Source organism: Saimiri boliviensis, chromosome 8, assembly GCF_048565385.1.
Source record: "Saimiri boliviensis isolate mSaiBol1 chromosome 8, mSaiBol1.pri, whole genome shotgun sequence".
Taxonomy (NCBI): Eukaryota; Metazoa; Chordata; class Mammalia; order Primates; family Cebidae; genus Saimiri; species Saimiri boliviensis.
The window spans coordinates 113,473,340-113,500,340 of NC_133456.1; the positions used below are offsets into that span (position 1 = coordinate 113,473,340).

General features: G+C 42.0%; 1 protein-coding gene across 2 annotated transcripts in view; it reads left to right on the forward strand.

Moving 5' to 3' along the window:
* ITIH5 (inter-alpha-trypsin inhibitor heavy chain 5) overlaps nucleotides 1–27,001 on the forward strand; it is a 93,353-nt gene that overhangs the window by 31,574 nt on the left and 34,778 nt on the right. For both annotated transcript variants that reach the window (XM_074405072.1, XM_039478835.2), the window contains exons 6-7: nucleotides 16,144–16,313; nucleotides 17,333–17,449. In XM_074405072.1, the coding sequence (XP_074261173.1) occupies nucleotides 16,144–16,313; nucleotides 17,333–17,449 (287 nt within the window). The remainder of the gene's footprint in view (nucleotides 1–16,143; nucleotides 16,314–17,332; nucleotides 17,450–27,001) is intronic.

The window sequence follows — 27,001 nt, forward strand, 5'->3', positions numbered from 1 at the left end:
TTCCTAGCTCCTTGTACCAAAGGACATCCAGAACACGAAGATTTTACAAGCGTGTCCCAGAGCCAGGTGCAGTGGATGAACTGGCTTTTTGCTGTTCCCCTCTCCCATCTTTCAAACCTCAGCGGTCATTGTTTCTGCAAAGTGGCAGCCTTAGCAGCTTGAAGCACAGGGTGCTGTGATTTTGTTTGGACACCGCTGCATGTTTCCAGAAGAAATCCAGGCTAGAGATCAAACTGGAATTGGGTTCACACCAGAACTATGATTGTGTGAATGAGGCCCAAGCCAGTACATTCCACAGATAGATCTGGCTGGGTTAAGAAATCTAACTTCTGGAATTTGTCTAAGTAAATCTCTCACCATGGACCCATTTTCATCTTCAGAGATGCAATTCTAGATAAGGGTAACTACTGTGTGCTAGATACTAGACTAACCACTTGCAGAGAGTATGATCTCATTCAGTTTTATAACAACCCTCTTAGCTTGTATTTTTCAATCCCCGTTTTAATTATGAAGAGGCTAAGAAAATTTACTTACTGAAACAAAGGAAAATACATTTTAAATAGGATCTAAAGTCCTATTTAAGGGCTTGTAAATATGAGACCTTGTCCATATGACTGAACCATGACTTTCAGAGGTTCAGTCATATGGACAAGGTCTCATATTTAATTATGGATAGAAATAGAATTTAAGCATAGATCTATTTGATTTCAAATTATACATTAACCACTGCACTATCCACCTCCTCATTAAATAGACTGTACATTACCGGGGGTGGAGTCCAGATTCCAACTCTCTTCCTAAACACAAAAATAAAAAGAAAGACTGAGAGCAATATAATCTACATTTGCCTCAGTTTACTTTTCTGTTACGTCAGGATTGAACCCACATAGGTTAAATTATAAATTAATGGGATTTCCCCTGTGTAAAAGGCAATCCTATGAGAAGTATTTTGGAAGCTGAAGCATTATAATTTCTGTTTATTAAAATAATTAACACAGGTATGTGGTTAAAAGTCTCAAGCATTACAAATTGGCATACAGTGAAATACAAGATCCCCTCTCTCTTCTGACTCTCCATTTTCCACTTCCCCAGTTCTTACCCTCTACAATATTCTCATGGTTTATGAACTCAGTGGAACAGAGTGTTTGAAATGAACACTTTCCTGGAACATCCCTGGGATGTATGATTTCTGAAGGTGTATTCTGACTGATATTTCAAGACAGATATTCCCACTGCGTGGTTGCTTTAAGGCTGCTTACTCTACTCTCTTTGTTAAACTCATGAACTTCCTACTATCTCACTTATGGCACCTAAATTACTACCCGTGCCATGATTCTAAAAATTTTTTGGCAGAAAATTTTCATTTATGACAAGATCCCCAATGACTAGGGGTAAAATAAAATGAGATAAATCAAGTGAGAAAAGGGATACCTTACTTATTTTATTTTCCTTGTGGTTTTACATCAATGACTCAATCCTGACTACACTCTCTAGTAACCTAGAGAGGTTTAAAAAGAATTCTTGACAACCTACCCTAGACAGGTCCTACCCTACCTAGACAAGTGAATTTGAATGTATTAGAGTGGGTCTAGGAAGCTGTACTTTTGAGTGTGATATTCTATAAATGTATATTAAAAACTTTGAAATCTATGATTAAAAAATTCAGTTATTTGTAAAGTTAAGAATGATGCTATTTTTTCTGCCACTCAACAGGTGTAACTTTTATGGTTTATCCTTTCTATTCCTTATCTTTAAAAAAGTTTTATGGCAGTTTAATTTACATACCATAACATTTACTCATTTTAAGTGTACAATTCAATGATTTTTAGTACATTGGCAGAGTTGTGCAGACATCATCGCGGTCTGATTTTAGAACACTTGTAACACCCAGAAATGATCCTTGTACCCATCTTCACTCACATCCTGTTCGTATCCCAGCCCCAGGCACCCACTAATCCACTCTCTACCCCTGTAGACTTCAAATAGCTATTTTTTAAAAAGCCCCGGAGGTAATTCAGATGCTCAGTAAAGGTTGATATCTTTTCCCTCAGATTTTCCAGCTGACCTTAGGAATATTAATTATGTCAAAATCTTGACCTGCAGAAGCAGCTTTTAAATTAAACAAGACTGGGCTGGATGCAGTGGCTCACACCTGTAATCCAAGTACTTTGGAAGGCCAAAGTGAGCAGATCACTTGAGGTCAGGAGTCTGAGACCAGACTGGCCAACATGGTAAAACCCCGATACTAAAAAATCTTTACTAAAAAAAAAAAAATACAAAAATTACCTGGGCATGGTGGCACACACCTGTAATCCCAAGTCCTTGGGAGGCCGAGGCAAGAGAATCACTTGAACCCAGGAGGCAGAGGCTACAGTGAGCCGAGATCCCACCATTGCACTCCAGCCAGGATGACAGGGTCAGACTTGGTCTTGAAAAAAAAGAAAAGAAAAATTAAACAAGATTGTTTCTCAATTTCATGGGGCCCTAGATTAGTCTGACTTCAGATCCTATTTAAAATGTATTTTATTTTCTTTCTCTTTTCCACCAGCCAATTTCCCTTCTCAGATACAGGCCAATGTAGAGCTACGTGGTTGGTGGAGACAGCCTCTTCCCCTCTGCTCCTTCTGCTCTTCCACACGGAAACCTGAGATGCAGAAATCCTAGCAGGCAAGCTCAGTGTGCGGGCGCAGTCTTTGTAAAACAGTCTTAAGCTTGTTAAACTAGGTATCATCTTATTTTGGGTGTCAAAAAAGAGCTTCTTAAATGTACTTGAGGGCACGGTGGCACACGCCTGTAATCCTAGCACTTTGGGAGGCTAAGGTGGGCAGATCACCTGAAATCAGGGGATCAAGACCATCCTGGCCAGTATGCTGAAACCCCGTCTCTACTAAAGGACAAAAAATTAGCCCGGCGTGGTGGTGCTTGCCTGTAGTCCCAGCTACTTGGGGGACTGAGGCAGGGGAATCGCTTGAACTTGGGAGGTGGAGGTTGCAGTGAGCCGAGATCGCACCACTGCACTCCAGCCTGGTGACAGACTAAGACATTGTCTAAAAAAAAAAAAAAAAAAAAGTACTTGATTCCCTCTCTAGCTTCTTGGACTTGTGGGAATTGCCTCTCCTGCAGTCCTCCCACTCCAACCCCACCCCACGTTGAAAGAAGAGGCTCCAAGTCTGGCTTAGTGTCAGCCTTCATTCCCGCGGTTTGACAGCTCCATTGCCAATCTCAGTGGTTCCCAGACTTTGCTGCCCATTAGAATCCTCAGGGAGCTTTTATAAATCTATAGCTCAAGCTTCACCCATGCCAATGAAATCAAATAGCTGTGGATGGAAACTAGGTGTCAGTATTTTTATTAAAAATATCCCCGTGTAATTGCAACGGGTAATACAGTTTGGGGTTTAGACTGCGATGTCCTATTTTCTAGCAATATTTCACTTTAGTTCCTACCCCTTTGTTTCCTAAACTCTTTTTTTCTTTTTCCCCCTGGGCTGCTGACTTCGTTTCCAAGCCACTACCTGGGGTTCCTGGGTAACTTCAATTCCTCATGTCTGTGAAAACTGAGGGTCTTACGAGAACTTATGGGGATCTAACATTAAAAGGAAATCTTAACTCTAGGAATCGGGAGACCTTTGTAACTGTTTTCATCTTCTCCTGCCATCTGGTTCGTTACCGAGAAGTGTTTTGCACTTAAGAACACAGAAGAAAGAGAGAGAATATCAGGTTTTTGTCTTAAAAAAATACATTCTAAAAAGACAACCTACAGAATAGGAGAAAATGTTTGCAAATCATATATTTGACAGGAGTCTAGAGTACAGAAGATACAAAGAATCCTTACAACTCGACCACAAAGGGATAGACAACCCAATTAAAATATGAGCAAAGGACTTGAACAGACATTCTTCCAGAGAAGACATACAAATGGCCAAAAGCATCCGAAAAGGTGCTTGACATGATTAGTCATTAGGAATGCAAATCAAAACCAATTCACATACATTAGGATGACTATAAAAAAACAAACAAAGGAAAGTTACAAGCATTAGGAAGATGTGGAGAGATTGGGATCCTCCTCCGTTGAAAATGGAGTGGAAAAACATTTCAAGGTTCCTCAGAAAGTTAAACTGAGCAAGTTCAAAGATCAAGGAAGACCCAAGATCTGGCAAAATTTACCAATGTAAGCCAAGAAAGTGCAGAAAACCTAACAGCACTGTCATAACCAACAGTTATTTCCTCCTCAGTTCCTCGAACAAACACTGAACACACATTCTATGCCAGGTATATGTTAAATTGTACACTTAAAATGAGTAAAGGTTATGGTGTGTCGACCAAACTTCCACAAAACTTTTTGAAAAAGCAAGGAATAGAAAGGATAAACCATGTAAATCATACAACCACACCTGTTGAGTGGCAGAAAAAGTAGCATTATTCTTAACTTTACAAATAACTAAAATTTGTTAAAATTACTTACAGATGTTTAAGTTTTTAATACACATTTATAGAATATCACATCCAAAATACAGCTCCCTAGCCCCACCCTAATAAATGCAAATTCACTTGTCTAGGGTAGGGTAGGACTTGTCTAGGGTCTGGAATTCCTTCTAAACCCCTCTGTGTTAGTAGAGAGTATTGTTGGGATTGAGAGTCATTGATGGGAAGATTGAGCAAGTCCTTTGGGTATATATTCAAAATAACTGAAGCAGGTACTTAAATACTTGTGCAGGAATGTCTGCCGTAGCAGTATTGACTGTAGCCTCAACATGGAAACAATACAAATGCTCCTGAACAGGTGAATGGATAAACAAAGTGTGGTATATGCATACAATAGAATAGTATCCAGGCATGAAAAGGAATGAAACACGGATACATGCCACAATACAGACACATGCTACGGCATAAGTACATGCTACAATGTGGTACATATCACTGATTCCCCTGAACAGGTGAATGGATAAACAAAATGTGGTATATGCATACAAGGGAATATTATCCAGGCATGAAAAGGAATGAAACATGGATACATGCTACAAAACGGACACATGCTACAACATGGATGCATATTACAATGCAGACACATGCTACAACATGGGCACATTTAGTACATTCACATTGTTATGAATGTACTACATACACATACATACAACATGGACACGTGCCACAATGCAAACACATGCTACAATGTGGATATATGCTACAACATGGACACAGCACAACATGGATTCATGCTAGAACATGGATACATGGCACAACATAAACACATGCTACAATGCAGTTACATGTCACAACACAGATACATGCTACACATGGATACTTGCTATATTACGGACATATGCTGCAGGACAGATACATGCTGCAACACGAATACATGCTACAACATGAAGGAGCCTCGAAAACATTACCCTAAGTGCAAGAAGCCAAACGGGAAAGGTCACATGTGTATGACTCCATTTAGTTGAAATGTCTGAACACACAAATCCATAGAGACAGAAAGTAGATTGGTGGTTGCCTAAGGCTGGGAGGAGGGAGGAATGGAAAGTGGCTGCTTGATGGTTGCAGAGTTTCCTTGGGGTGATGAGGATGTTTTTTGATAGAGGTGCTGGTCATGCAACATTGCGAATGTGCTAAATGCTATTTGTTTGTACACTTTAAAATGGTTAATTTTAGCCAGGCACGGTGGCTCACACCTATAATCCCAGCACTTTGGGAGGCCAAGTGATCCTCCCAAATCACTTGGACCAGGAGTTCGAGACCAGCCTGGCTAACATGGCGAAGCCCCGTCTCTACTAAAAATACAAAAATGAGCCGGGTGTGATGGCAAGCACCTGCAGTCCCAGCTACTTGGGAGGCTGAGGCAGGAGAATCACTTGAATCTGGGAGGTGAAGATTGCAGGGAGCTGAGATGGCACCATTGTATGCCAGCCTGGGTGATAGAGCAGTGAGACTCTGTCTTAAAAAAAAAAAAAAAAAGTTAATTTCATATTCTGTGAGTTTCATCTTGATTTTTGTTAAAAATGAAAAAAATTATGTTCTAGGTTTTTAGAATCCCACTCCCTCCATATGCCCTGGAAGCAAGTTCGCTGTGTTCTCTGGCAGTTATCTGTGAGTCCTTGACTTGTGTGGGAAGGCAAACAACAGGACTGGGTGTCACCTAGTTTATGGCTTGCTTGTTAATCATAGCACAACTATGTAAGTGTCCAATAAAATTTCAACCTTCAAATAAGCCTGAGAACTAAGGAAGCGTCATTGGAAAGAAGAGAACCACTGGAAATACAGCTTTTAGGACCTTTTATTTTGGAAGGCAGCGTGGCTGATGCTACAGCTGTCTTTGAGGCGAGGCTACTGACCAGCCACACATCCTGCCTCGACCAGAGACTAGCACAGTGTCTCGATTTCAGTGGATGTCCAAGAAGGGGTGGAATTGAATCTGTTTAATTTTTTTTTTAACTTTATGCTCTTCTCTTCTTTTTTTTTTTTTTTTTGCCTTTAAGTTCTGGGATACATGTGCAGAACGTGCAGATTCATTACATAGGCATACGTGTGCCATGGTGTGTTGTTGTATGCAGCAACCCATCATCTAGGTTTTAAGCCCCTCATGCATTAGCTATTTGTCCTAATGTTCTTCCCATTGTCCCTCACTCCCTGTTTTAAAAATTGTTATGATGTTTCTCTTTGCTCTATAAACATCATGATCCTGCCTTTGCAGTGAAGGTTTAGGGTTGTGTTCTTAGGCACTGGCATAGAATGGGTGTTCAGTAAGTGTTTGTTCAAGGAACTGAGGGGGAAATAAGTGTTGGCTATGAGAGTGCTAGTAGGTTTTCAGCACTTTCTTGGCTTATGTTGATAAATGTTGTCAGATCTTGGGTCTAGCACTACGTTGTTATGAAGCAGGGATTAAGAGACAGAATTAATAACTAACGTTGGTTCCAGAAGATTTAGGTTACAGAAATTCTAGATAAATCCCCCTTAGCTAGGGTTTCTAGATGAAATATAAGATGCCCAGTTTCATTTGAATTCAGAGAAACAATATATCCTGTACAATATTTAGGACATGGTGGTACTAATAAATTATTCATTGTTTATTAGAAATTCAAATGTAACAAGCATTCTGTATTGTAATTTGCTAAATCTGGCAACTCTGCCTATTAAAGGCTGCATTGTGACTGGCTGTGAAACCCCAGCTCCTGGGTCCCAGCCTGGGTCCAGTCTCTGCTCTGCAGCTGGAAGGGCAGGACCCCGTTTGGCCTCTGTGAAATCTCTGTACCTTTGCCAGGAAACAATCTGGTTGTTATGCGAGGGTTTCCGGCATTGTTCACACAGAAATTATTCAGGTATGAATCATTTGGCCCCATAGTTGGTTTTGTTTTGATTTTTAATGCCAATGTGAAAAACCATGTTATCTTGTTTGTTTTGATATCAGCTGTGGTTCGGTCAACCCAAGAGCATGGCACAGAGGTTTTGGCTTTTCTCTCTGGCCCAATACTGGCGAGCCACCTCCTTTTTACTGTGGGGCTCCACTTTTTTTCTTCCTTTTCCCTGCTGCCTTGGTGTGCTGTGGGAGGTGGACGTTGTCAGTGTGTATGACATGGGCCACGACAGCTGTGGCTGAACCAGTGGTGGGTCAGAGGATATGATGCTGATCACCAAAAACATCTGCCATACCCCCTGAACACTTTCGGGAAGAGAAGCATCATTTCTCTTGAAGGGCTCCTCTGCCCACCTGCCCAGCTGTGTGCTAATACGTTTAGTCATTTTCATCCTCAAGGTTTGGCAAGCTTGAAGTTGAACTCTCACGTTTCTGGTGCTGTGCGAGATTCCTCAAATCTACAGACGTCTAAGATGTCACTCTCTTTGCAGAACTTAGAGTTGGCAGTTAAAAACATAAAAATTTTGAATTGTGATAAAAAGCACACAATGTAAAATTTACCATCTTAGCCATTTCTTTTCTTTTTTTTCTTTTTTTTTGAGACACAGTCTCGCTCTGTCAGCCAGGCAAGGGTGCAGTGGTGCGGTCTCGGCTCATGGTGACCTCTGCCGTCTGAGGTTCAACAATTCTCCTGTCTTGGCCTCCCCAGTAGCTGGGGTTACAGGCGTGTGCCACCAGGACGAGCTAATTTTTGTATTTTTAGTAGAGACAGAGTTTCACCATGTTAGCTAGGCTGGTCTCAAACTCCTGACATCAAGTGATCCACCTGCCTTGCCCTCCCAAAGTGCTGAGATTACAGGTGTGAGCCACCATGCCCGGCCCATCTTAGTCATTTCTAAGTGCTTGGCAGAGTTAAGTCTATTCACATTGGTGTATAACCGATCTCCTGAACTTTTTCATCTCCCAAATGAAACTTTGTACCTACTAAACACTGACTCCCCATCTCCCCTTCCGCCTGGTCCCAGATAAGCAGGTTCTCCTGTCTCATCTACAAATTGGACAACTTTATATACCTCATGTAAGTGGACTCATACACTACCCGTTCTTTTGTGTCTGGCTTATTTCACCTGGCATGACAGCCTCAAGGTCTGTCCATGTTGTACCACCTGTCAACATCTCTCTTCTTTTAAAGGCTGAATTCTATTGCACTGTATGTCTGCATGACATTTTGTTTATTTATTTACCTGTCAATGGACACGAGTTTCCTTCACCTCTCGGATCTTGTGAATAATGCTGGTATTAGCATGGGCATGCAAATACCTGGAAAAGTCCAGATCCCGCTTTCAGTTTTTGGCCATACACCCGGAAGCGGAACTGCTGGGTCCTCTGGCAGTGCTATTTTTCGTTTTCTTGGGGGCCACCTCTCTGTTTTCCACAGTGGCTGCCCATTCTGCACTCCCACCAATAGTGCCTGAGAGTTCCATTTTCTTTGTCTTCTCACCAAACACTTGTCATTTCCTGTTTTTCTTTTTTGATAGTAGTCATCCTAATGGGTATGGGAGGTGGCAGTTTTGAATAATAATAAGAAAAAACCGTAAGATTGAATCTATGAAGTGCCACTCCAGTTTTCTCGGTTATAGGCCCTGCTCTGCCTGTGTGCCAGGGAACCCTGTAAAGGAATTTAACAGAAGTCTCTCAGTCTCATATTCCTTTGCTGCTCTACCATTGTTTCTGGTGGGCTTCCATTTGGCTGAGTCTGAAACGCTTGGAGCAGGTAGCATTTGAGGTCAACATGATGGCAGAAAGGGATAATGCACACATACACACACATACACACACACACACACACACACACACACACCACACACATATGTATGTATGTATAAAATTTTTTCTTTGAGGCAGAGTCTCGCTCTGTCACCCAGGCTGGAGTTCAATGACACAATCTTGGCTCACTGCAACCTCCGCCTCCTGGGATCAAGTGATTCTCCTGCCTCAGCCTCCTTAGTATCTGGGACCAGAAGTGTATGCCACCATGCTGGCTGATTTTTCTATTTTTAGTAGAGATGGGGCTTCACCATGTTGGCCAGGCTGGTCTGTAACTCCTGACCTCAGGTGAGCCACCGCCTCGGCCTCCCAGAGTTCTGGGATTATAGGGGTGAGCCACCGTGCCTGGCCCAATAATGTATATTTTTAAGGGTTAACTTCTAGAATGTGTGCCTGCTGGGTGAGATAGTTGTACTTTTTTTCATGCATAGTTCTCTCTTGGGAAACTTTTTCAAATATGGAAAACTGAGAGTCAGGAATCTATTCTTTGAGAAAGGAAGAGCATTGAATAAGCAGTGAAGAAAACGGGTTTGCTAAGAAACCTGGGCCAACATCTACTTGACTATAAAATATTAGAGTTCAGTTTGAATCCCTTCAGCTATAAATTCAAATTAGTATTCTGCACTGCGTGTTGCTCTCACATCTATATGATGCTGTTTTCCAAAAGAATTTAAAATACCAAACATTCACATAGGGGGAAGAAAAATCCTTTCCCAAAAGATAACTGTGACTAGTAAGAGACTTATGAAGGTATTTAACCAAATTCCTTCTCGTCTTCATTGTCTCTGTGTTGCCAGGCTTCCTTTGAGTCCTCTGCTGATTTGCTTGAATTTTATCTTCACTGCACCCCTCACAGGGCAGTGTTCCAGTTATTCACAGTATTTTTGACTGCCATATATTTAAAAAATTGCCTCGTTGGATCCCAGGTGAGCAGGGTTCATAAACAAACATAGACACATTAAGTGTCTTTTTGCAGAGGAAATGAGCAGGCAGTGTGTGTTGGGAAATCCTCTTGTCAAAGCACAGGTGTTGGCTGCTTTTCTCTGACAGCAGCCAAAGCCAGGTCTGCAGGAAACAGAGGCAGGAAATCTCTCTGCCCATCCACCCAGAGGGTGGCGCCTCCAGCCCATGGCTGCGAGGATGGCGCCCCGCTCCTCAGCGTTTTCTCTTCAGACATGTTACATAGCAATTGGCTTCCATTTTCCCCCACGTGATTGTCTAGGAAAAGATTGTGACTGACACCCCTGTATCAGGATGTCACTAAGGACATACGTTTTGTTCTCTTCAACTCTGATGGAGATGATGTTAAGTACTTTGTCATTACCCAATAGGGGCAGTCAGAGGAATATATATTTACTAGCACTTATAGGCATGGTTCTTCACTTTTTAGAGCCCTTGGAGGATGTGGCATAATCAATGCATCCTTTCTTCAGAAAAACATATGCATTTACACTTATGTGCAAAGTTCTGCATATAATTTTAGGGGACTTTCAGACAGCTACTGACTTCGTTGTACTTTGTAAAGATTATTCTTTATATAGTATATTGACATGTATAATGTGTATATATATTGCATTCCCTGTTACGAATGTTTATTATGTGCCTGTCTTTTGAAATATCAGTTATTTGTTTTTATCAGGCTTTCAGTGGTGTAGAGAAACCTCTGACAAAACGTGAACGGTGTGTTATCAAAGCACATTGTTTTTCTTTATAAGTTGTCTATCATAATGGACAAAGAGTTCAAGAAACTAATTCTGAAGGGGAAGAGGATGGAACTAGGATGTATTTATTAAGCACCTACTATGTGTCAGGCACCACGCTGGGCACCTTACATATGAGGTTCACTTCATCTCAGCACTGACTCTGATTGTGGAATTGTTGCTATGTAGCAGATGTGGAACTGAAGCTCAGGAATATTAAGTCAGCCGTTTTGATTCAGTCACACTCTACAGCCCACTCTCTTTGGTATTCCGTAGTTTGCAAAGATAACACAAAGCTCCTTGTCCAAAAATACTGGGCTTTAGAAAAGAAGAGAGCTCCCTGGGAACCCTGGTGGCCTGAGAGGCAGGGAAGAGTCCGTGAGTGGAGGAAGAGTGTGATTAAATTTCCCGAGGGTGGGAGGGGCAGTTGTGTGCCCCTGGGATTGTCTTGCATGGGGCCGCCAATGGCTGCATGGAGGCAGGAAGATGGCGTTCGAAGACCTGGCCTCCCCCACGTCGGGGCAGCTGCTCCAGCTCGCCCTGGGAGTGGGCAAGAAAGAGAGAACACGCAGGAGGAAAGAGATGTGGGTTCTCATTAGACAAGTGGGTCAGATTCTTCCTCTATTTTGGTCTGCACTGATCTCTTTACTTACAGTCTTCATAATCCTGTGACCCTGAAGACCCTACGGGTGACACTCATTGTGCTTAGGAAATATCTGCGGTGGTCAGCAGGGTGAGGCCCTGTTCACAGCAAGGGAAACGAAGTTGTGTTCCTCTGCTCTGGGATTTTGGTCAGTAACAGTGGAGCAGTCCATATAAACCTACTTAACAGATTTTTTTTTTCCTCTAATAAAAAGATGATTCTATTTTCTAAAGATGCTCCTCTGGAATTGCTCCCAGTAAACTTGAAAAAAAAATGTAGTGGATAATTTATTAGGTCACATTTACTGATTTACTGTCTGATTCTTATTGGCTGATAGTTGGCGTCAGGAACCAGGCTTCTTGGTGAGTAACCAAACTGAGGATCAACCCACTCTTTGGGTGTGTAAAATAAGCCCATTTAGATGAATCTCATGAATTTTCATCATGAACTAGTAAAATCAGAGGTCACTAGGAAACCAAAATAAACACACAGTATCCTTCCTCATGGTCGATATCAAAGAGCCTAGTCAAATGAATTATGAAGAGAGAAATTATACTTTTTAATCCCCAGTGCTTTTATTCAGCCATGAATGGTATTAATTCAGGGCACTTGTAAAAAGCATTTTCAAGAGGAGACTGGAAGCAAGACTAAGTAGGTACATGCCGGCAGCATAAAGAGAGTTGAATCTAATTATTGTAGAATCTTAGAGATAACCTGAGTGCTGCCTAATTGCATAGAACACATTTTATTGACTCTTTTCTATGTGTAAAGCATGCAGACTGTGTGTAAGGTACATGCCTATTTTCTACGGGCAAAACCCAGAATCACCCAGAGGGCTCTTTATCACACAAGTGGTGGAGTCCCATCCCCAGAGTTTCTGACTCTGAGTTTCTGGGGTGGGCTTGAGAATTGGCATTTCTAGCAAGTTCCCAGGGTCTGCTGATGCTGCTGGTTCAAGATCATAGTGAGAACCACTCTACACCCTCGTGGAGTGGGAGGATTATTCCAGGGGTCACTTGAGCCCTTCTAATGGTATGGGTTGTGGAAACAGCCAATCAGCCAAGCAGCTAAGGACAGCTTTCTTAGGGTTCACTGACACTGCGCTGAAAAGTGCTCCCCAGAAACTCCCTGGTCCTAATTCTGCTGGCTGGAATTGCTCTGGACACACCTAATCCTCATTTAATAAATGCCCATGCACATTCATCCTAAGAAAAAGGGCAGAGAGGGGTCTGTTTGGCAGATAACATTGTTATGTTCCATGCTGGGAATGGCTGTGTAATCTACTTTGCTAACAACAAATTTAAACGTTAAAAACTGGGGGTGTACATACACTACTAGAAAGGGTACAAATCTTACATATACAGCTTGATAGATTTTTACATATGTATACACCCGTACAACTGCCTTTCACATCAAGACATGGAATATTTCACCCTTCCTCAAAATTACCCTGTGCTCTTTCTGGTCAGTAGCTGCCCCTCAAAGGCCAGCACTTTTCTTTTCCAGTAGCCATAGATATTTCATGCTCCTCTTGAACTTTATGCAGATGGAAGCAGAGAGAACATGCCCTTTTGTGTCTGGTATTTTCACTGATGACGACTGTGAGATTCAACCATGTTCTAAATAGCAGTATTCTTTTGTTTTTATTGCCTTGTGGTATCCCAAGTTTGACTTGTGTTTATAGTTGTATATTTAATTACTCCTACTTTTTTTTTTCGGAGATGGAGTTTTGCTCTTTTTGCCCAGGCTGGAGTGCAATGGCACAATCTCAGCTCACTGCAACCTCTGCCTCCCCAGTTCGAGCAATTCTCCTGCCTCAGCCTCCTGAGCAGCTGGGATTACAGATGCCTGCCACCACACCTGACTAATTTTTTGTGTTTTTATTAGAGATGAGGTTTCACTGTGTTGGTCAGGCTGGTCTTGAACTCTTGACCTCAGGTGATCCACCCACCTTGGCCTCTCAAAGATGATAGGCGTGAGCCACTGTGCCTGGCCCCTCCTCCTATTTTATATAGTTAAGACTGGAAATTGTTTGGCTCTGTATCCCCACCCAAATCACATCTGGAGTTGTAATCCCCTTGTGTCAGAGGAGGGGCTGGTGGGAGGTGATTGGATCACAGAGGTGAATTTCCCTTTGCTGGTCTCATGATAGTGAGTGAGTTCTCATAGATCTGATGGTTGAAAAGTCTGGCGCTTCCCCCTTCTCTCTCTCCTGCTGCCATGTAAGATGTGCCTGCTTCCCTTTCACTTTCCAAAATGATTGTAAGTTTCCTGAGGCCTCCCTAGCCATGTGGAACTGTGAGTCAATTAAACCTATTTTCTGTATAAATTACCCAGTTTCAGGTACTTCTTTATAGCAGTGTAAAAACAGACGAATATAGTAATGATATAAGCTAGCATGAGTGCTGACTGTGAGATGGAATGGTGCTAAGTACATGACATCACTTGATCTTTTCAATCCTGTGAGATTGGTATTATCATTAATCCATTTTACAGATGAGATAACCAACGCTCAGTAACTTGCCCAAAGCTTCACAGCTAATAAGAAGTGAAACCAATATTTAAATACAGGTCTCTGACCATGATCCTGTGCTCTTAGCTGATATATTATGATGCCTGTCACTCTGGGTGCTTTGACAATGACCATCAGTGAGAGACTGACCCTGGACAGCATGCAGTTTCCTTTGATTTCAAGGACTTTTCCTTTTTCAGCACCCTCCTCTTTCTCCTGTTTAATGGTTCTAAGGCATCTCGATCATGCTGGTGTTGACCTGGATTGTGCCACCTCTCCATGTACTGTCTGGATTTTCCCAGCTCCTTCAGATGAGCAGATCTGTGGACGCATGTTCTCTCTTACGTAACTGTCTCCCTACAGGAATAAACTTTTCTCTTTGCTGGCTCTCTGATCACTTCCAAAATCCCTGCCCTTGAAAAGTGCAAATAATAGAAGAATCTGTTGTACCTTGTGGTTCCTGTTAAGGTTACACCTAAATTGTCTCTGAAAAAAAAATTGTCTATTTTGTTGAAGGAAATGTTTAAACTTCCTTTGAATTTTGTGTCTAATAAACCCTCAGCAGAAGGAAGTTTATTTTTAAGTACAAATTACTGTGGCCACTTAACGCCTCATTTCCTTTTCCATTTTGCTAATTGGAGATGGGAAATTACTGGTCAGCCTATTTCGTGCTATCAACTTGAGTACCCTTAAAAAGAAAATCAGGCTTTGCAGCAGTTTAAGTCTGGCTTTGATTCAGTATCTGGATAAAAAGCTTCCACATGCGCTTATGATTAAGAATTCTTGTTTATATTTTCATATTCTCCACGGTGCACGCAGATCTCATCCTTTGGGTGTTTTTGCTAAATACATAGATATGGTGTTGTTTGGGTTATAAACGTGAGTCGTTTGCTAAATAATTCTCTGTGTTCTAATAGGAAATGCTGGACAGGAGTAAAGATAGGATGAAGTGCTTAAACTGTCATCACACTCAGTTTTCGTAAACCACGTAACACCCACTTATCTGTTTGTCTTTCTGTAATTCTAATTTCTACCCCAAAGTTCATGCTAAAAAGCTTTGAGGATTTTTTTCTTTTAAATGAGCCATAGGCTGGGCATGGTGGCTCATGCCTATACTCCTAGAATTTTGGGAGGCTGAGGCAAGGCGGATAGCTTGAGCCAAGGAGTTCAAGACTAGCCTGGGCAACATAGCCAGACCCTGTCTCTACAAAAAACAAAAATTACCCAAGTATGGTGGTGTGTGCCTGTAGTCCCAGCTAGTTGGGAGGCTGAGGTGAGAGGATCACTTGAGCCCAGGAGTTCGAGGCTGTAGTGAGCTGTGATTGCGCCACTGTACGCTGGGTGACAGAGTGAGACCCTGTCTCAAAAAAAAAAAAAAAAAAAAAAGAATACAGAATAAGAGATAAGAGACAGGACAAATGACCCATTGTCACATACATGTAGCATCAGAAAAGAGTTGGGGGCAAAGATACTAGAGAGTAACAGAAGCAAGAAACAGAAAGGAAATGTAATTGGGGACTCTGTTCTGATCCTGATTCAAACACATCAACCATACCAAGACCCCCCCCTTTTTTTTTTAGAGAATCAGAGAAATTGAAATACAAACTGAGAATTAGGTAATAATAGGGCATTGAGCATTAATTTTGTTACTTGTGATAATGGTCTTGTGATTATGTTAGTGAAAGAGTTCTTATAGGTAAAGACACACACAGGAGTATTTATGGATGAAATATGGTTTCTGGTATTTGTTTTAAAATACTCTACTAAAAAATGGCGGGGGAATAGATAAAAACAGTTACAAAATATTGGTAATGTGCCGGTGGTTGTTAAAGTTGGCTGATGGGTACACGGGGTTCATTTGACTATTCTCTCTACTTTCGTGTGTTTTAAAAATTTTCACAAGAAAAGGTTCAAAAGGAGGCATAAAAGGGAACGACATGATGACATATCTCTCGCATTGTGTTGTATGAGTACAGTCTCAGAAGTTCCTGTGAAAGACAAGCCTGTAATACAGCGAAATCTAACCCTCTGTGTCTGCAAACGGTTCTTATTTCTTTTTGGAAAAATATATATTCAGTTATTAATTATGTTTCTATCTTGTTTGTAGATGATTCTGGGCCTCCTCCATCTACCGTCATCAACCAAAATGAGACGTTCGCCCACATCCTTTTTAAACCTAGTGTAGTACAGCAAGCCAAGATTGCCCAGAATGGAATTCTGGGGGACTTTATCATCAGATATGATGTCAAGAGGGAACAGAGCATTGGGGACATCCAGGTAATGGGATCGTTGTTGCTATTTCATGTTGGTTGGTTGATAGTTTAGATAGACTCAGACAGTGGATTCCAATATTTACCTATGGGAGAGAGAACTTTCTGCTTTTTAGTAAATTTGTTTTAACCCAAAATATTTCTTCAAAGAGACTAGTGGTATTCTTTTGCCGAGGGTACCTATTTCTGGCTTCAGTAATCTGCAGAGCAAGTGAAATCTGTAACATAAAGCTCCCTGTGGTGTTTTAGATGAAATTAGAATTTTGCTTCATGTTCCATTTTGTTTTATTTTATTTTTGAGACTGAGTCTTACTCTGTCACCCAGGCTGGAGTGCAATGGATGATCTCGGCTCACTGCAACCTCCGCCTTCCAAGTTCAAGTGATTCTTGTGCCTCAGCCTCCTGAGTAGCTAGGATTATAGGCACCCACTACCTTGCCTGGCTAATTTTTGTATTTTTAGTAGAGATGAGATTTCACCATGTTGGCCAGGCCGGTCTCAAACTCCTGACCTCAAGTGATCTGCCTGTCTCAGCCTCCCAAAGTGCTGGAATTACAGATGTGAGCCACTGCGCCCGGCCCATGTTCCATTGTAATTGAAAGAGACTGCTCATTTCCCTTTAGGTCTTATTGTTCCAGAGACTGGGTAGGGATATTAAAACCTATTAATTTCATCCAGAATGTAGAGACTCTTGATGTCTCAACTTGTAAGATGCTTCGTAAAAAAGAGATATTGAAGGAAGCAGGATTCTCAAGTAGCAAAGGTCTGGGGGATGGATAATTAAACTTGAACTGGTAGTCATCACTGATCAATTTTAAAGGGAAGAGTCTACCCTTATGCAGATTAAATTAGCAATTAGTTCTCTTGGAAGGATCAGGGCCTTAGATAATTTTACTCCAGGTGTGGAATCTGACCCTAGACCTGTATCATGCTTTAACTTTTAGAAATTCAATAGACTAATGCACTTTAGGTATTTTTCCTCCCTATTCCAGGTACTAGTGTTTGTACTTTCTTTTCCCTCCACCAGGTTCTAAATGGCTATTTTGTGCACTACTTTGCACCTAAAGACCTTCCTCCTTTACCCAAGAATGTGGTCTTCGTGCTTGACAGCAGTGCGTCCATGGTAGGAACCAAACTCCGGCAGGTGAGTGAGTGCCAACCGCCCATTGCTCCTCGCTCGTTTTTGCCTGGGACAATGACCTGCTTTGTGAATAAAGTTCAGTAGACGCCAAGCGTCAGCTTTGCCATCCAGCGATTCCTGCCTATGAACATTCCTGAGCAGATTCAGTTAAGTCATTGACATAAACTATCATTTCAGCTGGTGGTTTTAAGGGAGCAGAGGGACATGCTGCAGAAACACCTTGAAATAAAGGGCATTGGCAGAGTGGGTAACATAAGTGAGACAGGAATACATCCACAGGACCAGTCCTCAGCACTGTTGTTGACGGGAGTAATTCTGTTCAGTGATGATTCCGCTGAGAACAGTGGATGGAATCATTGGAAGCCTCTGTGGCCTATCCTTAGAACAAAGAACTCAGGTCTCGGTAAATCAGGACTGATGTTGTCACAGAATTTAGGATGAATCTTAAAATTCCAGGGTGGTGGGGAGACATTCAGAGGTCATGTAGTTTATGCTGAAAAATTAAATTTCCTGAGAATATGACTATACTTTTCTTAAAATCACTAGAAAAGATTATTTCTTACCTTATTCTGGTGTCGTAAATGTCAGCATCTTGCATTTATGATACATTTCAAACTCACATAATAGAAAACAGAGCTACTGGCTGACAGACCAGCTAATATCTCTACATTTATCGAAAACATAAATCTCCTAGTTTGTCTTTCAAAATTCATTATCTATTTAATTTAATTTGTTTTTTTGAGGTGGAGTTTTGCTCTCGTTGCCCAGGCTGGAGTGCAATGACGCAATCTCAGCTCACTGAATCTCTGCCTCCTGGATTGAAGAGATTCTCCTACCTTAGCCTGCCATGTAGCTGGGAGCACAGCCATGCCCCACTATACCTGGCTAATTTTTGTATTTTTAGTAAAGACGGGGTTTTATCGTGTTGGCCAGGCTGGTCTAGAACTCCTGGCTTTAGGTGATCCACCTGCCTTGGCCTCCCAAAGTGCTAGGATTACAGGCGTGAGCCACCATGCCTGGCCTATTTTATTTTTTTAATCAATTCACAATGCATTTGTGATTAATGAGTGAGATACTATCTCCAATCTCATACAAACACTCTATCTCGCCTGCGTCCACCTCTAGATCCTGCCTCACATGTACTTGAAACTACTCCTAGCAGATAAACTATTACAACTATTTTCTCTCAATCTACTACTTTATAAAATGGCATATTTGGCCATTTATATTTTAAAAATCCTGCAGTGAAATCTATGTCTTCTACATGGCATCTGGTTTTCCTCCATTCCAATAGAACAAGAAATATGTTCCAAAATACGATGTGAGACTAGGGTTTAACTATTTTCTTTTAGAGCCGGGGTATTCAATCTTTTGGCTTCTCTGAGCCACATTGGAAGAATTATCTTGAACCACACATAAAATACACTCACACTAACAATAGCTGATGAGCTAAAAAAAAAAAAAAATCACAAAAAAATCTCACAATACTTTAAGAAAGTTTATGAATCTGTGTTGGGTGGTATTCAAAGCCATCCTGGACTGCCTATAGCCTGCAGCAGACAAGCTTGTTTTAGAGGAAAGCTAAAGATAATGTCTAACTAATGTAGGAGGTGGATAACCTTGCCCTGCGAATCAGCTTCTAGTGATTCTTTAGTGTCACTTGCTCGTCTGGAGCTCAACCTGCCAACTGCTCCAAGTTTATGACTTTCTTCCTTCTGCCTTCCTGATTTTCCATCTGGGGTTCCTTTACTTTTGCATGAAGAACATCCATGAGTATCTTTTTAAAAGATTGGAATCTGCTGGTGAAGAATTCTCTACCTTTGTCTGAAAATGATATATTTTATTTTTAGTCTTTAAGGATCGTTTTTACTAGGTATGGTATTCTACATTGGCAGTGATCGAATGATGGACATAGTATTTGAAAATCTGGGACAGTGTGGTGGCTCACGCCTGTAATCCCAGCACTTTGGGAGGCCGAGGTGAGAGGATCATGAGGTCAGGAGTTCGAGGCCAGCCTGGCCAACATGGAGAAACCCTGTCATTACTAAAAATACAAAAATGAGCTGGGCGTGGTGGTGTGTGCCTGTAGTCCCTGCTACTCAGGAGTCTGAGGTAGGAGAATTGCTTGACCCCGGGAGGCAGAGGTTGCAGCGAACCAAGATCATGCCACTCACTGCACCACAATCTGGGTGACAGAGCAAGACTCTGTCTCAAAAAAAAAAAAAAAATCTGTTTGTAGGAACAGTTTGAGCCTAGGATGATGGTCTATTCCTCTAGAGAAGGTTTGGGGTTGTTTCTGTCACGTACCTGGGGAATTAAAACCTGGGATTACTTTAGTCCATTTTCAGGGGTTGAGGTGTTTGGGCAGCCCAGATGGCTGGAAGCTGGACTGCAGTCCTTTTAAGAGCTGGTATATTTCTGTTTTGCACACAGTGTAGAGGGTTTGCCAGAGTACCCTCCAAGCTACAAAGGGGATACTCAGCCTCTCAGGTATCTCTTCGGCTTGACAAACATCCTTTAGACACAAACAGTTCCAAATGCTGATCTCACCTCTTAAAATCTGCATCTTCTCTCAGATTTTTTTTTTTTTTTGACAGAGTCTCACTCTGCTGTCCAGGCTGGAGGGCAGTGGTGCAATCTCAGCCCGCTGCAACCTCCGCCTCAAGGGTTCAAGCCATTCTCCTGCCTCAGCCTCCTGAGTAGCTGGGACTACAGGTGCATGCCACCATGCCCGGCTAATTTTTGTATTTTTACTAGTGATGGGGTTTCACCATGTTAGCCAGGCTGGTCTCAATCTCTTGACCTCTTGATCTGCTCACCTCGGCCTCCCAAAGTTCTGGGATTACAGGTGTGAGCCACAGTGGGAGGCCACATTTTCTTCTTTCTCACTGTTTTGTTTGCTCTCTGTTACTTGAAAGAATTTTTTTTTTAACCCCATTTGTTTAGCTTTTTTAGTTCTTACTGGGAAGCCAAAGAAAATGTTTGTTTCACTTCTTTTTCAAATCTCTGTGATGTTTTAGGGTTTTCAGTTTTTTTACAAAGTTTTGAATCTTTTATATTTTCTCAAGCACAGTAAACATGTGCTTATCTGTGTCTGCTAAATCCAAACTTGAGGGGGTCCCTTAGGGTTCAAATTACTTACAGATTTCTCAAAGATTTTCCCCAAAGTGTTCATCACACCAAAGTAAAGCATTCTCTTATAGTGGCTGATATGTATTGACATTTTAGAGGCCACACCAGCCTTTCCTTCTTTATCAAATACCTTGTAATGTTCTTTGCATTATGTGCTACAAGTTATTATTATTATTATTATTATTATTATTTCGATATGGAGTCTTGTCATATCAAGTCTGTCATATGGAGTCTGTCACCCAGGCTGGAGTGTAGTGGTATGATCTTGGCTCACTGCAACTTCTGCCTCCTGGGTTCAAGTGAGTCTCCTGCCTCAGCCTCCTGAGTGGCTGGAACTTTGTGTTTTTAGTAGAGATGAGATTTCGCCATGTTGACCAGGCTGGTTTTGAACTCCTGACCTCAGGTGATCTGCCCACCTCAGCCTCCCAAAGTGTTGGGATTACAGGTCTGAGCCACCACGCTCGGCCCTATGTACTACAAGTTCCTAAATGCCATTTATTGACCAAGTTGTTTTATGACTTTGATGGTTACATAATAGACATTGACAGAGGAATAATCATGGCTGCTTTTAAGACCACTGTGGGCCACAGAATACAGTGTTCATTAGGCTGACGTATGATCGGTATGATAATTCCCATTTGGATTTTGAATCACTTAACAGTTACTGGGTGGGTGCCATGTGCTAGATTTCCCCTGGCTTCTTATTTAATTCCTAGATACCTATGAATCTTCAGATGTTCTTTCTTTTCCTTAAAAAAGAAAAAGCTTTTTGGGGGCAGGGTTTCTATTTTCTCTGAACAAACATAACTTACTGAAGATATTTATGATTAATATATATATTGATATATTAATATTAATTCTGAATTAATATTCCTTGACTGAATTCCAGTCTGAATTCCTTGACTACCGAATAGTTGGTATTCTGGTGTTTTTATTCACCACCATATCGTGAATACATCTTATGTTGTTAAATCTTCTTTAAAAACCTGATTCTAATGGCCAGAGAGCAACACTGCTGAATAGATGCTTCTGTGAGAGTGGGAATGTTTCACACACGTGCTGTCCAGTACAGCAGCCACTCACCTCATGTGGGTGTTGAGCAAGTCAAGTTTGGCTAATGCAAGTGAGGAACAGAATTTTTTTTTTTTTATTGCATTTTAGGTTTTGGGGTACATGTGATGAACATGCAAGATTGTTGCATAGGTACACACATGGCAGTGTGCTTTGCTGCCTTCCGTCCCCTCACCTGTATCTGTCATTTCTCCCCATGCTATCTCTTCCCACCTCCCCACCCCCCGCCCCTCCCCCATTTCCCCCCAAAGGAACAGAATTTTTAATGTTATTTAATTTTAATAAATTTAAATATAGATTTAAATATAAATTTTAATAAATTTAAATCTATATTTAAATTTATTAAAATTAAATCACATTAAACATTTAAATTTAAATTTAGCTATATGTGGCCAGTAGTTACCATATGGGAGTATGTAGCTGCAGAATATTTATTCACCGTACCTCCCATCAGAGACTTTTGAGCCATTTCCATTTTTTGCAGTTACGAACTCCATCGGTATGACTGCCTTCAGGTAGAAATCCCTGATGCATGCCCTGTCATTTTCTTAAATTAGATTCTAAAAATTGGAATTACTGGGGCAAAGGATATCAACTCATTTGTGGGTCTGGTACATATTTCAAAAACATTTTCTAAAAAGTCTGTGCCAATTTATAGTATTTACAACTGTTACCAGACTAGGAATTCCAAATGGAGTAAGAGGCTAGAGGTAATCAATGAACCATACCCCAAAACACGTTAAAAAAAAAAATACAGGTGCCTATTTAACTGATTTTCAAGCAGGAGGAAACTTTCTAAGCCGAAAGCAGTATAATCACTTTGAAGCCTAAAAGCAATTACAAAGGGGAACATCAATAACTTTTGCTACATAATAATTTTAAAATTTTGTTATAAATAAAAAAAAAGTAAACTAGAAAATTGCAGGCAGGAAAAGGACAGAAGTGTATCATTAGTATATAAAGAACTACTTCAGATTAATGAAAATTAATTTTATATAAGAAAATGGGCCAGGCACCGTGGCTCATACCTGTAATCCCAGCACTTTGGGAGGTTGAGGCAGGTGGATCATGAGGTCAGGAGTTCAAGACTAGTCTGGCCAACACAGTGAAACCCCATCTCTACTAAAAATACAAAAAATTAGCCGGGTGTGGTGGTGTGCGCTTGTAATCCCAGCTACTCAGGAGGCTGAGGCAGGAGAATCGCGTGCACCCAGGAGTCAGAGGTTGCAGTGAGCCGAGACTGTGCCACTGCACTCCAGCCTGGGCAACAGAGCAAGACTCTGTCTCAAAACAAAAACAAACAAACAAACAAAAACAACAACAAAAAAAGAAAATAAATGAGCAAAGGTTATAAAACAAGCTACTAGAAAGAAATAAGAAGATTCAATAAAATTGTGAAAAAAATCAAGCATATTAGTAATTAAAGAAATGCATCTTCAGGTGCCAGAGTCACATCAGGGTTTAACCCCAGACCTTGTCCAGTCCACCGCCCCAGTGGCGTCTTCCACTTCCCATGGGAGAATGATCAAGAATCTTCTTGCCAAATAATTCCCAGAGAGAGAAATCTTGCCTCAACTTGTTCAGAGAAAAACTAATGAACTAAATCAGGGTCTCCTAAATGTACCTTTAATCATAAAATAATTCAGGCTCTTCTTGAAAATACGGCATGGGGCATTTCCAAAATAGCTAAGATTATTGTGTGCATGATTTAATACAAGAATCTTTCATTTTTAAAATAATTTGGTGGTCATCCCCATTTTACTGATGGAGAAACTGAGGCTTTGCGGAGGTAGATAAGGTGGCTAATAAATGGTGGGGGCAGCCTTTAGTCCCAGGTCTGAAGTCCAAGAAGCAAGCCAGGCACCGTGCAAGTGACAGCATGGTTGTGGTGAGGCAGCACACGTGTGCAGCTGGCAGAACGGCAAATGGAGACAAGGTGAATGTAGTCTTACATTTCAAGACCCAACTGCGAAGGCTGCATTGCAGAAGGCAGGGATTTCCTCGCATGATGCAAGAGCAATGTAATAACAGATGTCAGATCATTTGTTATTCTCCCCTCTTCCTTCATTCCTGGATATTAAAATTCCATTCGCTGCTAGCCGCCGAGAGTCTGGCATGCACTCTGCTGGCTTCGAAGCTACAGCGTGGCCTCTTTCCAGGAGAGCCACCCTAGACCAGCCAAACACATGTCGGACCAATTTCGAAAGCCCCTCGCTGCCTGGAGTGGTTTTGAAAACTGCTGACTATTGTTGCAATTCTCAGCTTCTCCAAGGCCACGGTATTCAGCAAAAAGCTTAGCTGGCTCTTCGAAGAGTCTCGTATGTGATGTTATGTCTCTTGGTGAAGAGAACAATTACCCCAAGCAGAGGGTTTTCACATTGTGTCAACAGGCTTGGCAATGTGGGATGTTTGTCACACACCCACGTGGATTCTGTTAAGAATCATTCGCTGTTATTCCAGATGTTCTTGGCCCCCCTCATCTTTGACAGGCCTGAAAGACTTCACAGCACTTATTGCAATGCAGAACACATAGTTGGCATTTAATAAATACTTGAACCATTGATTTAGAAAAAGTTGTAAAGGCCATTCAACCCTAAGTATACTCGTCAGGGGTACATTGGCACCTGGGGAGCCGCTGCCGCTGTGTGCCTCTGGCGTTTTCTGGTTTTTCTCCTAATCCCAGTGGGAACATGAACCTGGAAACCAGGACCTGCCCAGCTTGGGAACAGCGACAGAGCTGCTGGAGGGTCGCTGGCATGCGGCTTTGCTGTTTTCCCTCCCACGGGCTTTTGCAGATGAGTTTGTTGAGAGATGGCTCTGGATTGGGTCAGGCAGGGTTTCTACCTCCCAGTTTGAGCTTCTAAAACTTCTCAGTGAGAATGGGAGCTGAGAAGAGCGCGCGCGCGCGCGCGCGCACACACACACACACACACACACACACACACACACACACACAGAGAGAAAGAAATGCAGTCAGGGAAGGCTTGTTTTTTTCTTGTTAGGTGCAAGCTTAAAGCATTGGCGTTTGCTGACAGACATGTAGTCCTTGGGATCATTAAGGAGAAACACGTTTTTCCTTGACCACCATGTCCACTTTCTTGTCTTCCCTTTCCCTAATCTATAGAATTAGATCTACTACTTTCACATTCATGTTAAAAAAACTTGGCTAAGGGACCCTCTTTGGCAACCAAGTAGCGATGATGGATCATTTACCAGATGCTTTTCATGCTTTAATGGTCTCCAAACCTGTTCCCACACTGTGTCTGTCTGTGCCAATTCTAGGTGCCCATGTAGCCTTTGAAACTTGTCTTCCTTTCTTCATTTAATTTGGTTGACAATTTTATTTTTATTTATTTTTTTGAGACAGAGTCTTGCTCCGTTGCCCAGCCTGGAGTGCAGTGGTGCGATCTCGGCTCATTACAACCTCCACCTCCCAGGTTCAAGCAATTCTCCTAGTTCAGCCTCCTGAGTAGCTGGGATTACAGGCACATGCCACCACGCCTGGCTAATTTTTTTTTTTTTTTTTTTTTGAGACGGAGTTTCGCTCTTGTAACCCAGGCTGGAGTGCAATGGCGCGATCTCGGCTCACCGCAACCTCCGCCTCCTGGGTTCAGGCAATTCTTCTGCCTCAGCCTCCTGAGTAGCTGGGATTACAGGCACGCATCACCATGCCCAGCTATTTTTTTTGTATTTTTAGTAAAGACGGGGGTTTCATCATGTTGGTCAGGCTGGTCTTGAACTCCTGACCTCATGATCCTCTCACCTTGGCCTCCCAAAGTGCTGGGATTACAGGTGTGAGCCACTGCGCCTGGCTGACAATTTTAGAGGGTAAAGAACAAGCATGTTTCTTTTCTGTAATTGTCAAGTTAAAATGAGGGCAAACGTGAATTAACGAATGGAGAACTGTGATCTCCGTGCCGATTTTGCTTCATTTACAGGCTTACTTTATACTCTAGGATATTGATTTCTCCCTCTCTGTCCAAAACTGGGTTCCCAAGAGCTACTTGGATATTTCACATGTAACCTTATAGGTGAATAATTTGTAAGCTCCGTGAACTTGGGGAGCATCTTGTGTTTGATCATTGCAATATGCATTCCCAGCTCTTCACACATGGTGGGTGATGACATTTGCTGCCAAACTACCAGCCCCAAAACAATATATGTATCTTGCATTTTTCTAAGGAACAGTAGTTACCATTGAGTGATCAGTGCATGTCAAGTGCTGCGAGGGTTTTATGTACATTTCTTCATTTAATCTTTCCACCATCCAGCGAAGTAGACATTGCTATCTCCATTTTATACATGGGAAGGTGGAGGCCAGGAAGATGATGTAATTATGCTGAAATACACAAAGTTATAAGTAGGAAAGTTAGGATTGAAGCCCAGGTCAGCCTTACTTAAAGCACTTCACTGTAGCATCATATATGGACCATAGCACAGGGGTGGCCTGTAGACCACTTCTCAAGCTTTGAGGCTCTGCCTGTTCTTGTCACCAAGTAATGTGAAGGACAGTGCTGCCCATCTCAGCTAAGTGCACACAGATGTCACCTTGTCAAAGAGGTGCCAGCCAGCAGGATGGCATTGTGAAAAACTAACAAAGCTATTCTGCTTTGATTCATAGAATTATCAAGTAACATCTTATTATTTAAATTAAGCACACCTTGGTGGTGTATACAATTGCGGACTTTTTTTCAATTTTATGATTTGGATTGGGCAGGTGAAGTCTGAGTGTGCAGACGGCAGAGATGTAGACTGTGGCAAGGCGGGTGGGGCAAGCTGGGTGACTGTCAAGTCCAGTGATGCCCAACAGTGTGACGTAGCAGCTGCCCTCTTCAAGCTATGTGGATCTGCCACATTTCAAAAGGGAGGATGAGGCCAGGTGCGGTCGTTGATGGCTGTAATCCCAGCTCTATGAGGGGCCGAGGTGGGAGGATGGCTTGAGCCCAGGAGTTTGAAACCAACCTGAGCAGCATAGTGGGACCTCATCTGTACAAAAAAGATAAACAAAATTAGCCAGACATTATGGCCCATACCTGTAGTCCCAGCTACATGGGAGGCTGAGGCAGGAGGATGGCTTGAGCCCCGGAGGTCGAGGCTGCAGTGAGCTATGATGGCGCCATTACACTCCAGCCTGGACAACAGAATAAGACCTTGCTCAAACAAACAAACATTAAATGATGGAGATCAAAGAAGGCAATCAGGTTTACTGAGCAGCCTGGAGGATAGCTTGGCATGAGCTGCAGGACCGAGAAGGGCCTCTGGGGGCTTGCCATCTTGTTAGAGGAGAGAATTCCCTGAACAAATGGACACACTCAGAAAGCAGGAGGAAGCAAGCCTGCCAAATGAGAACAT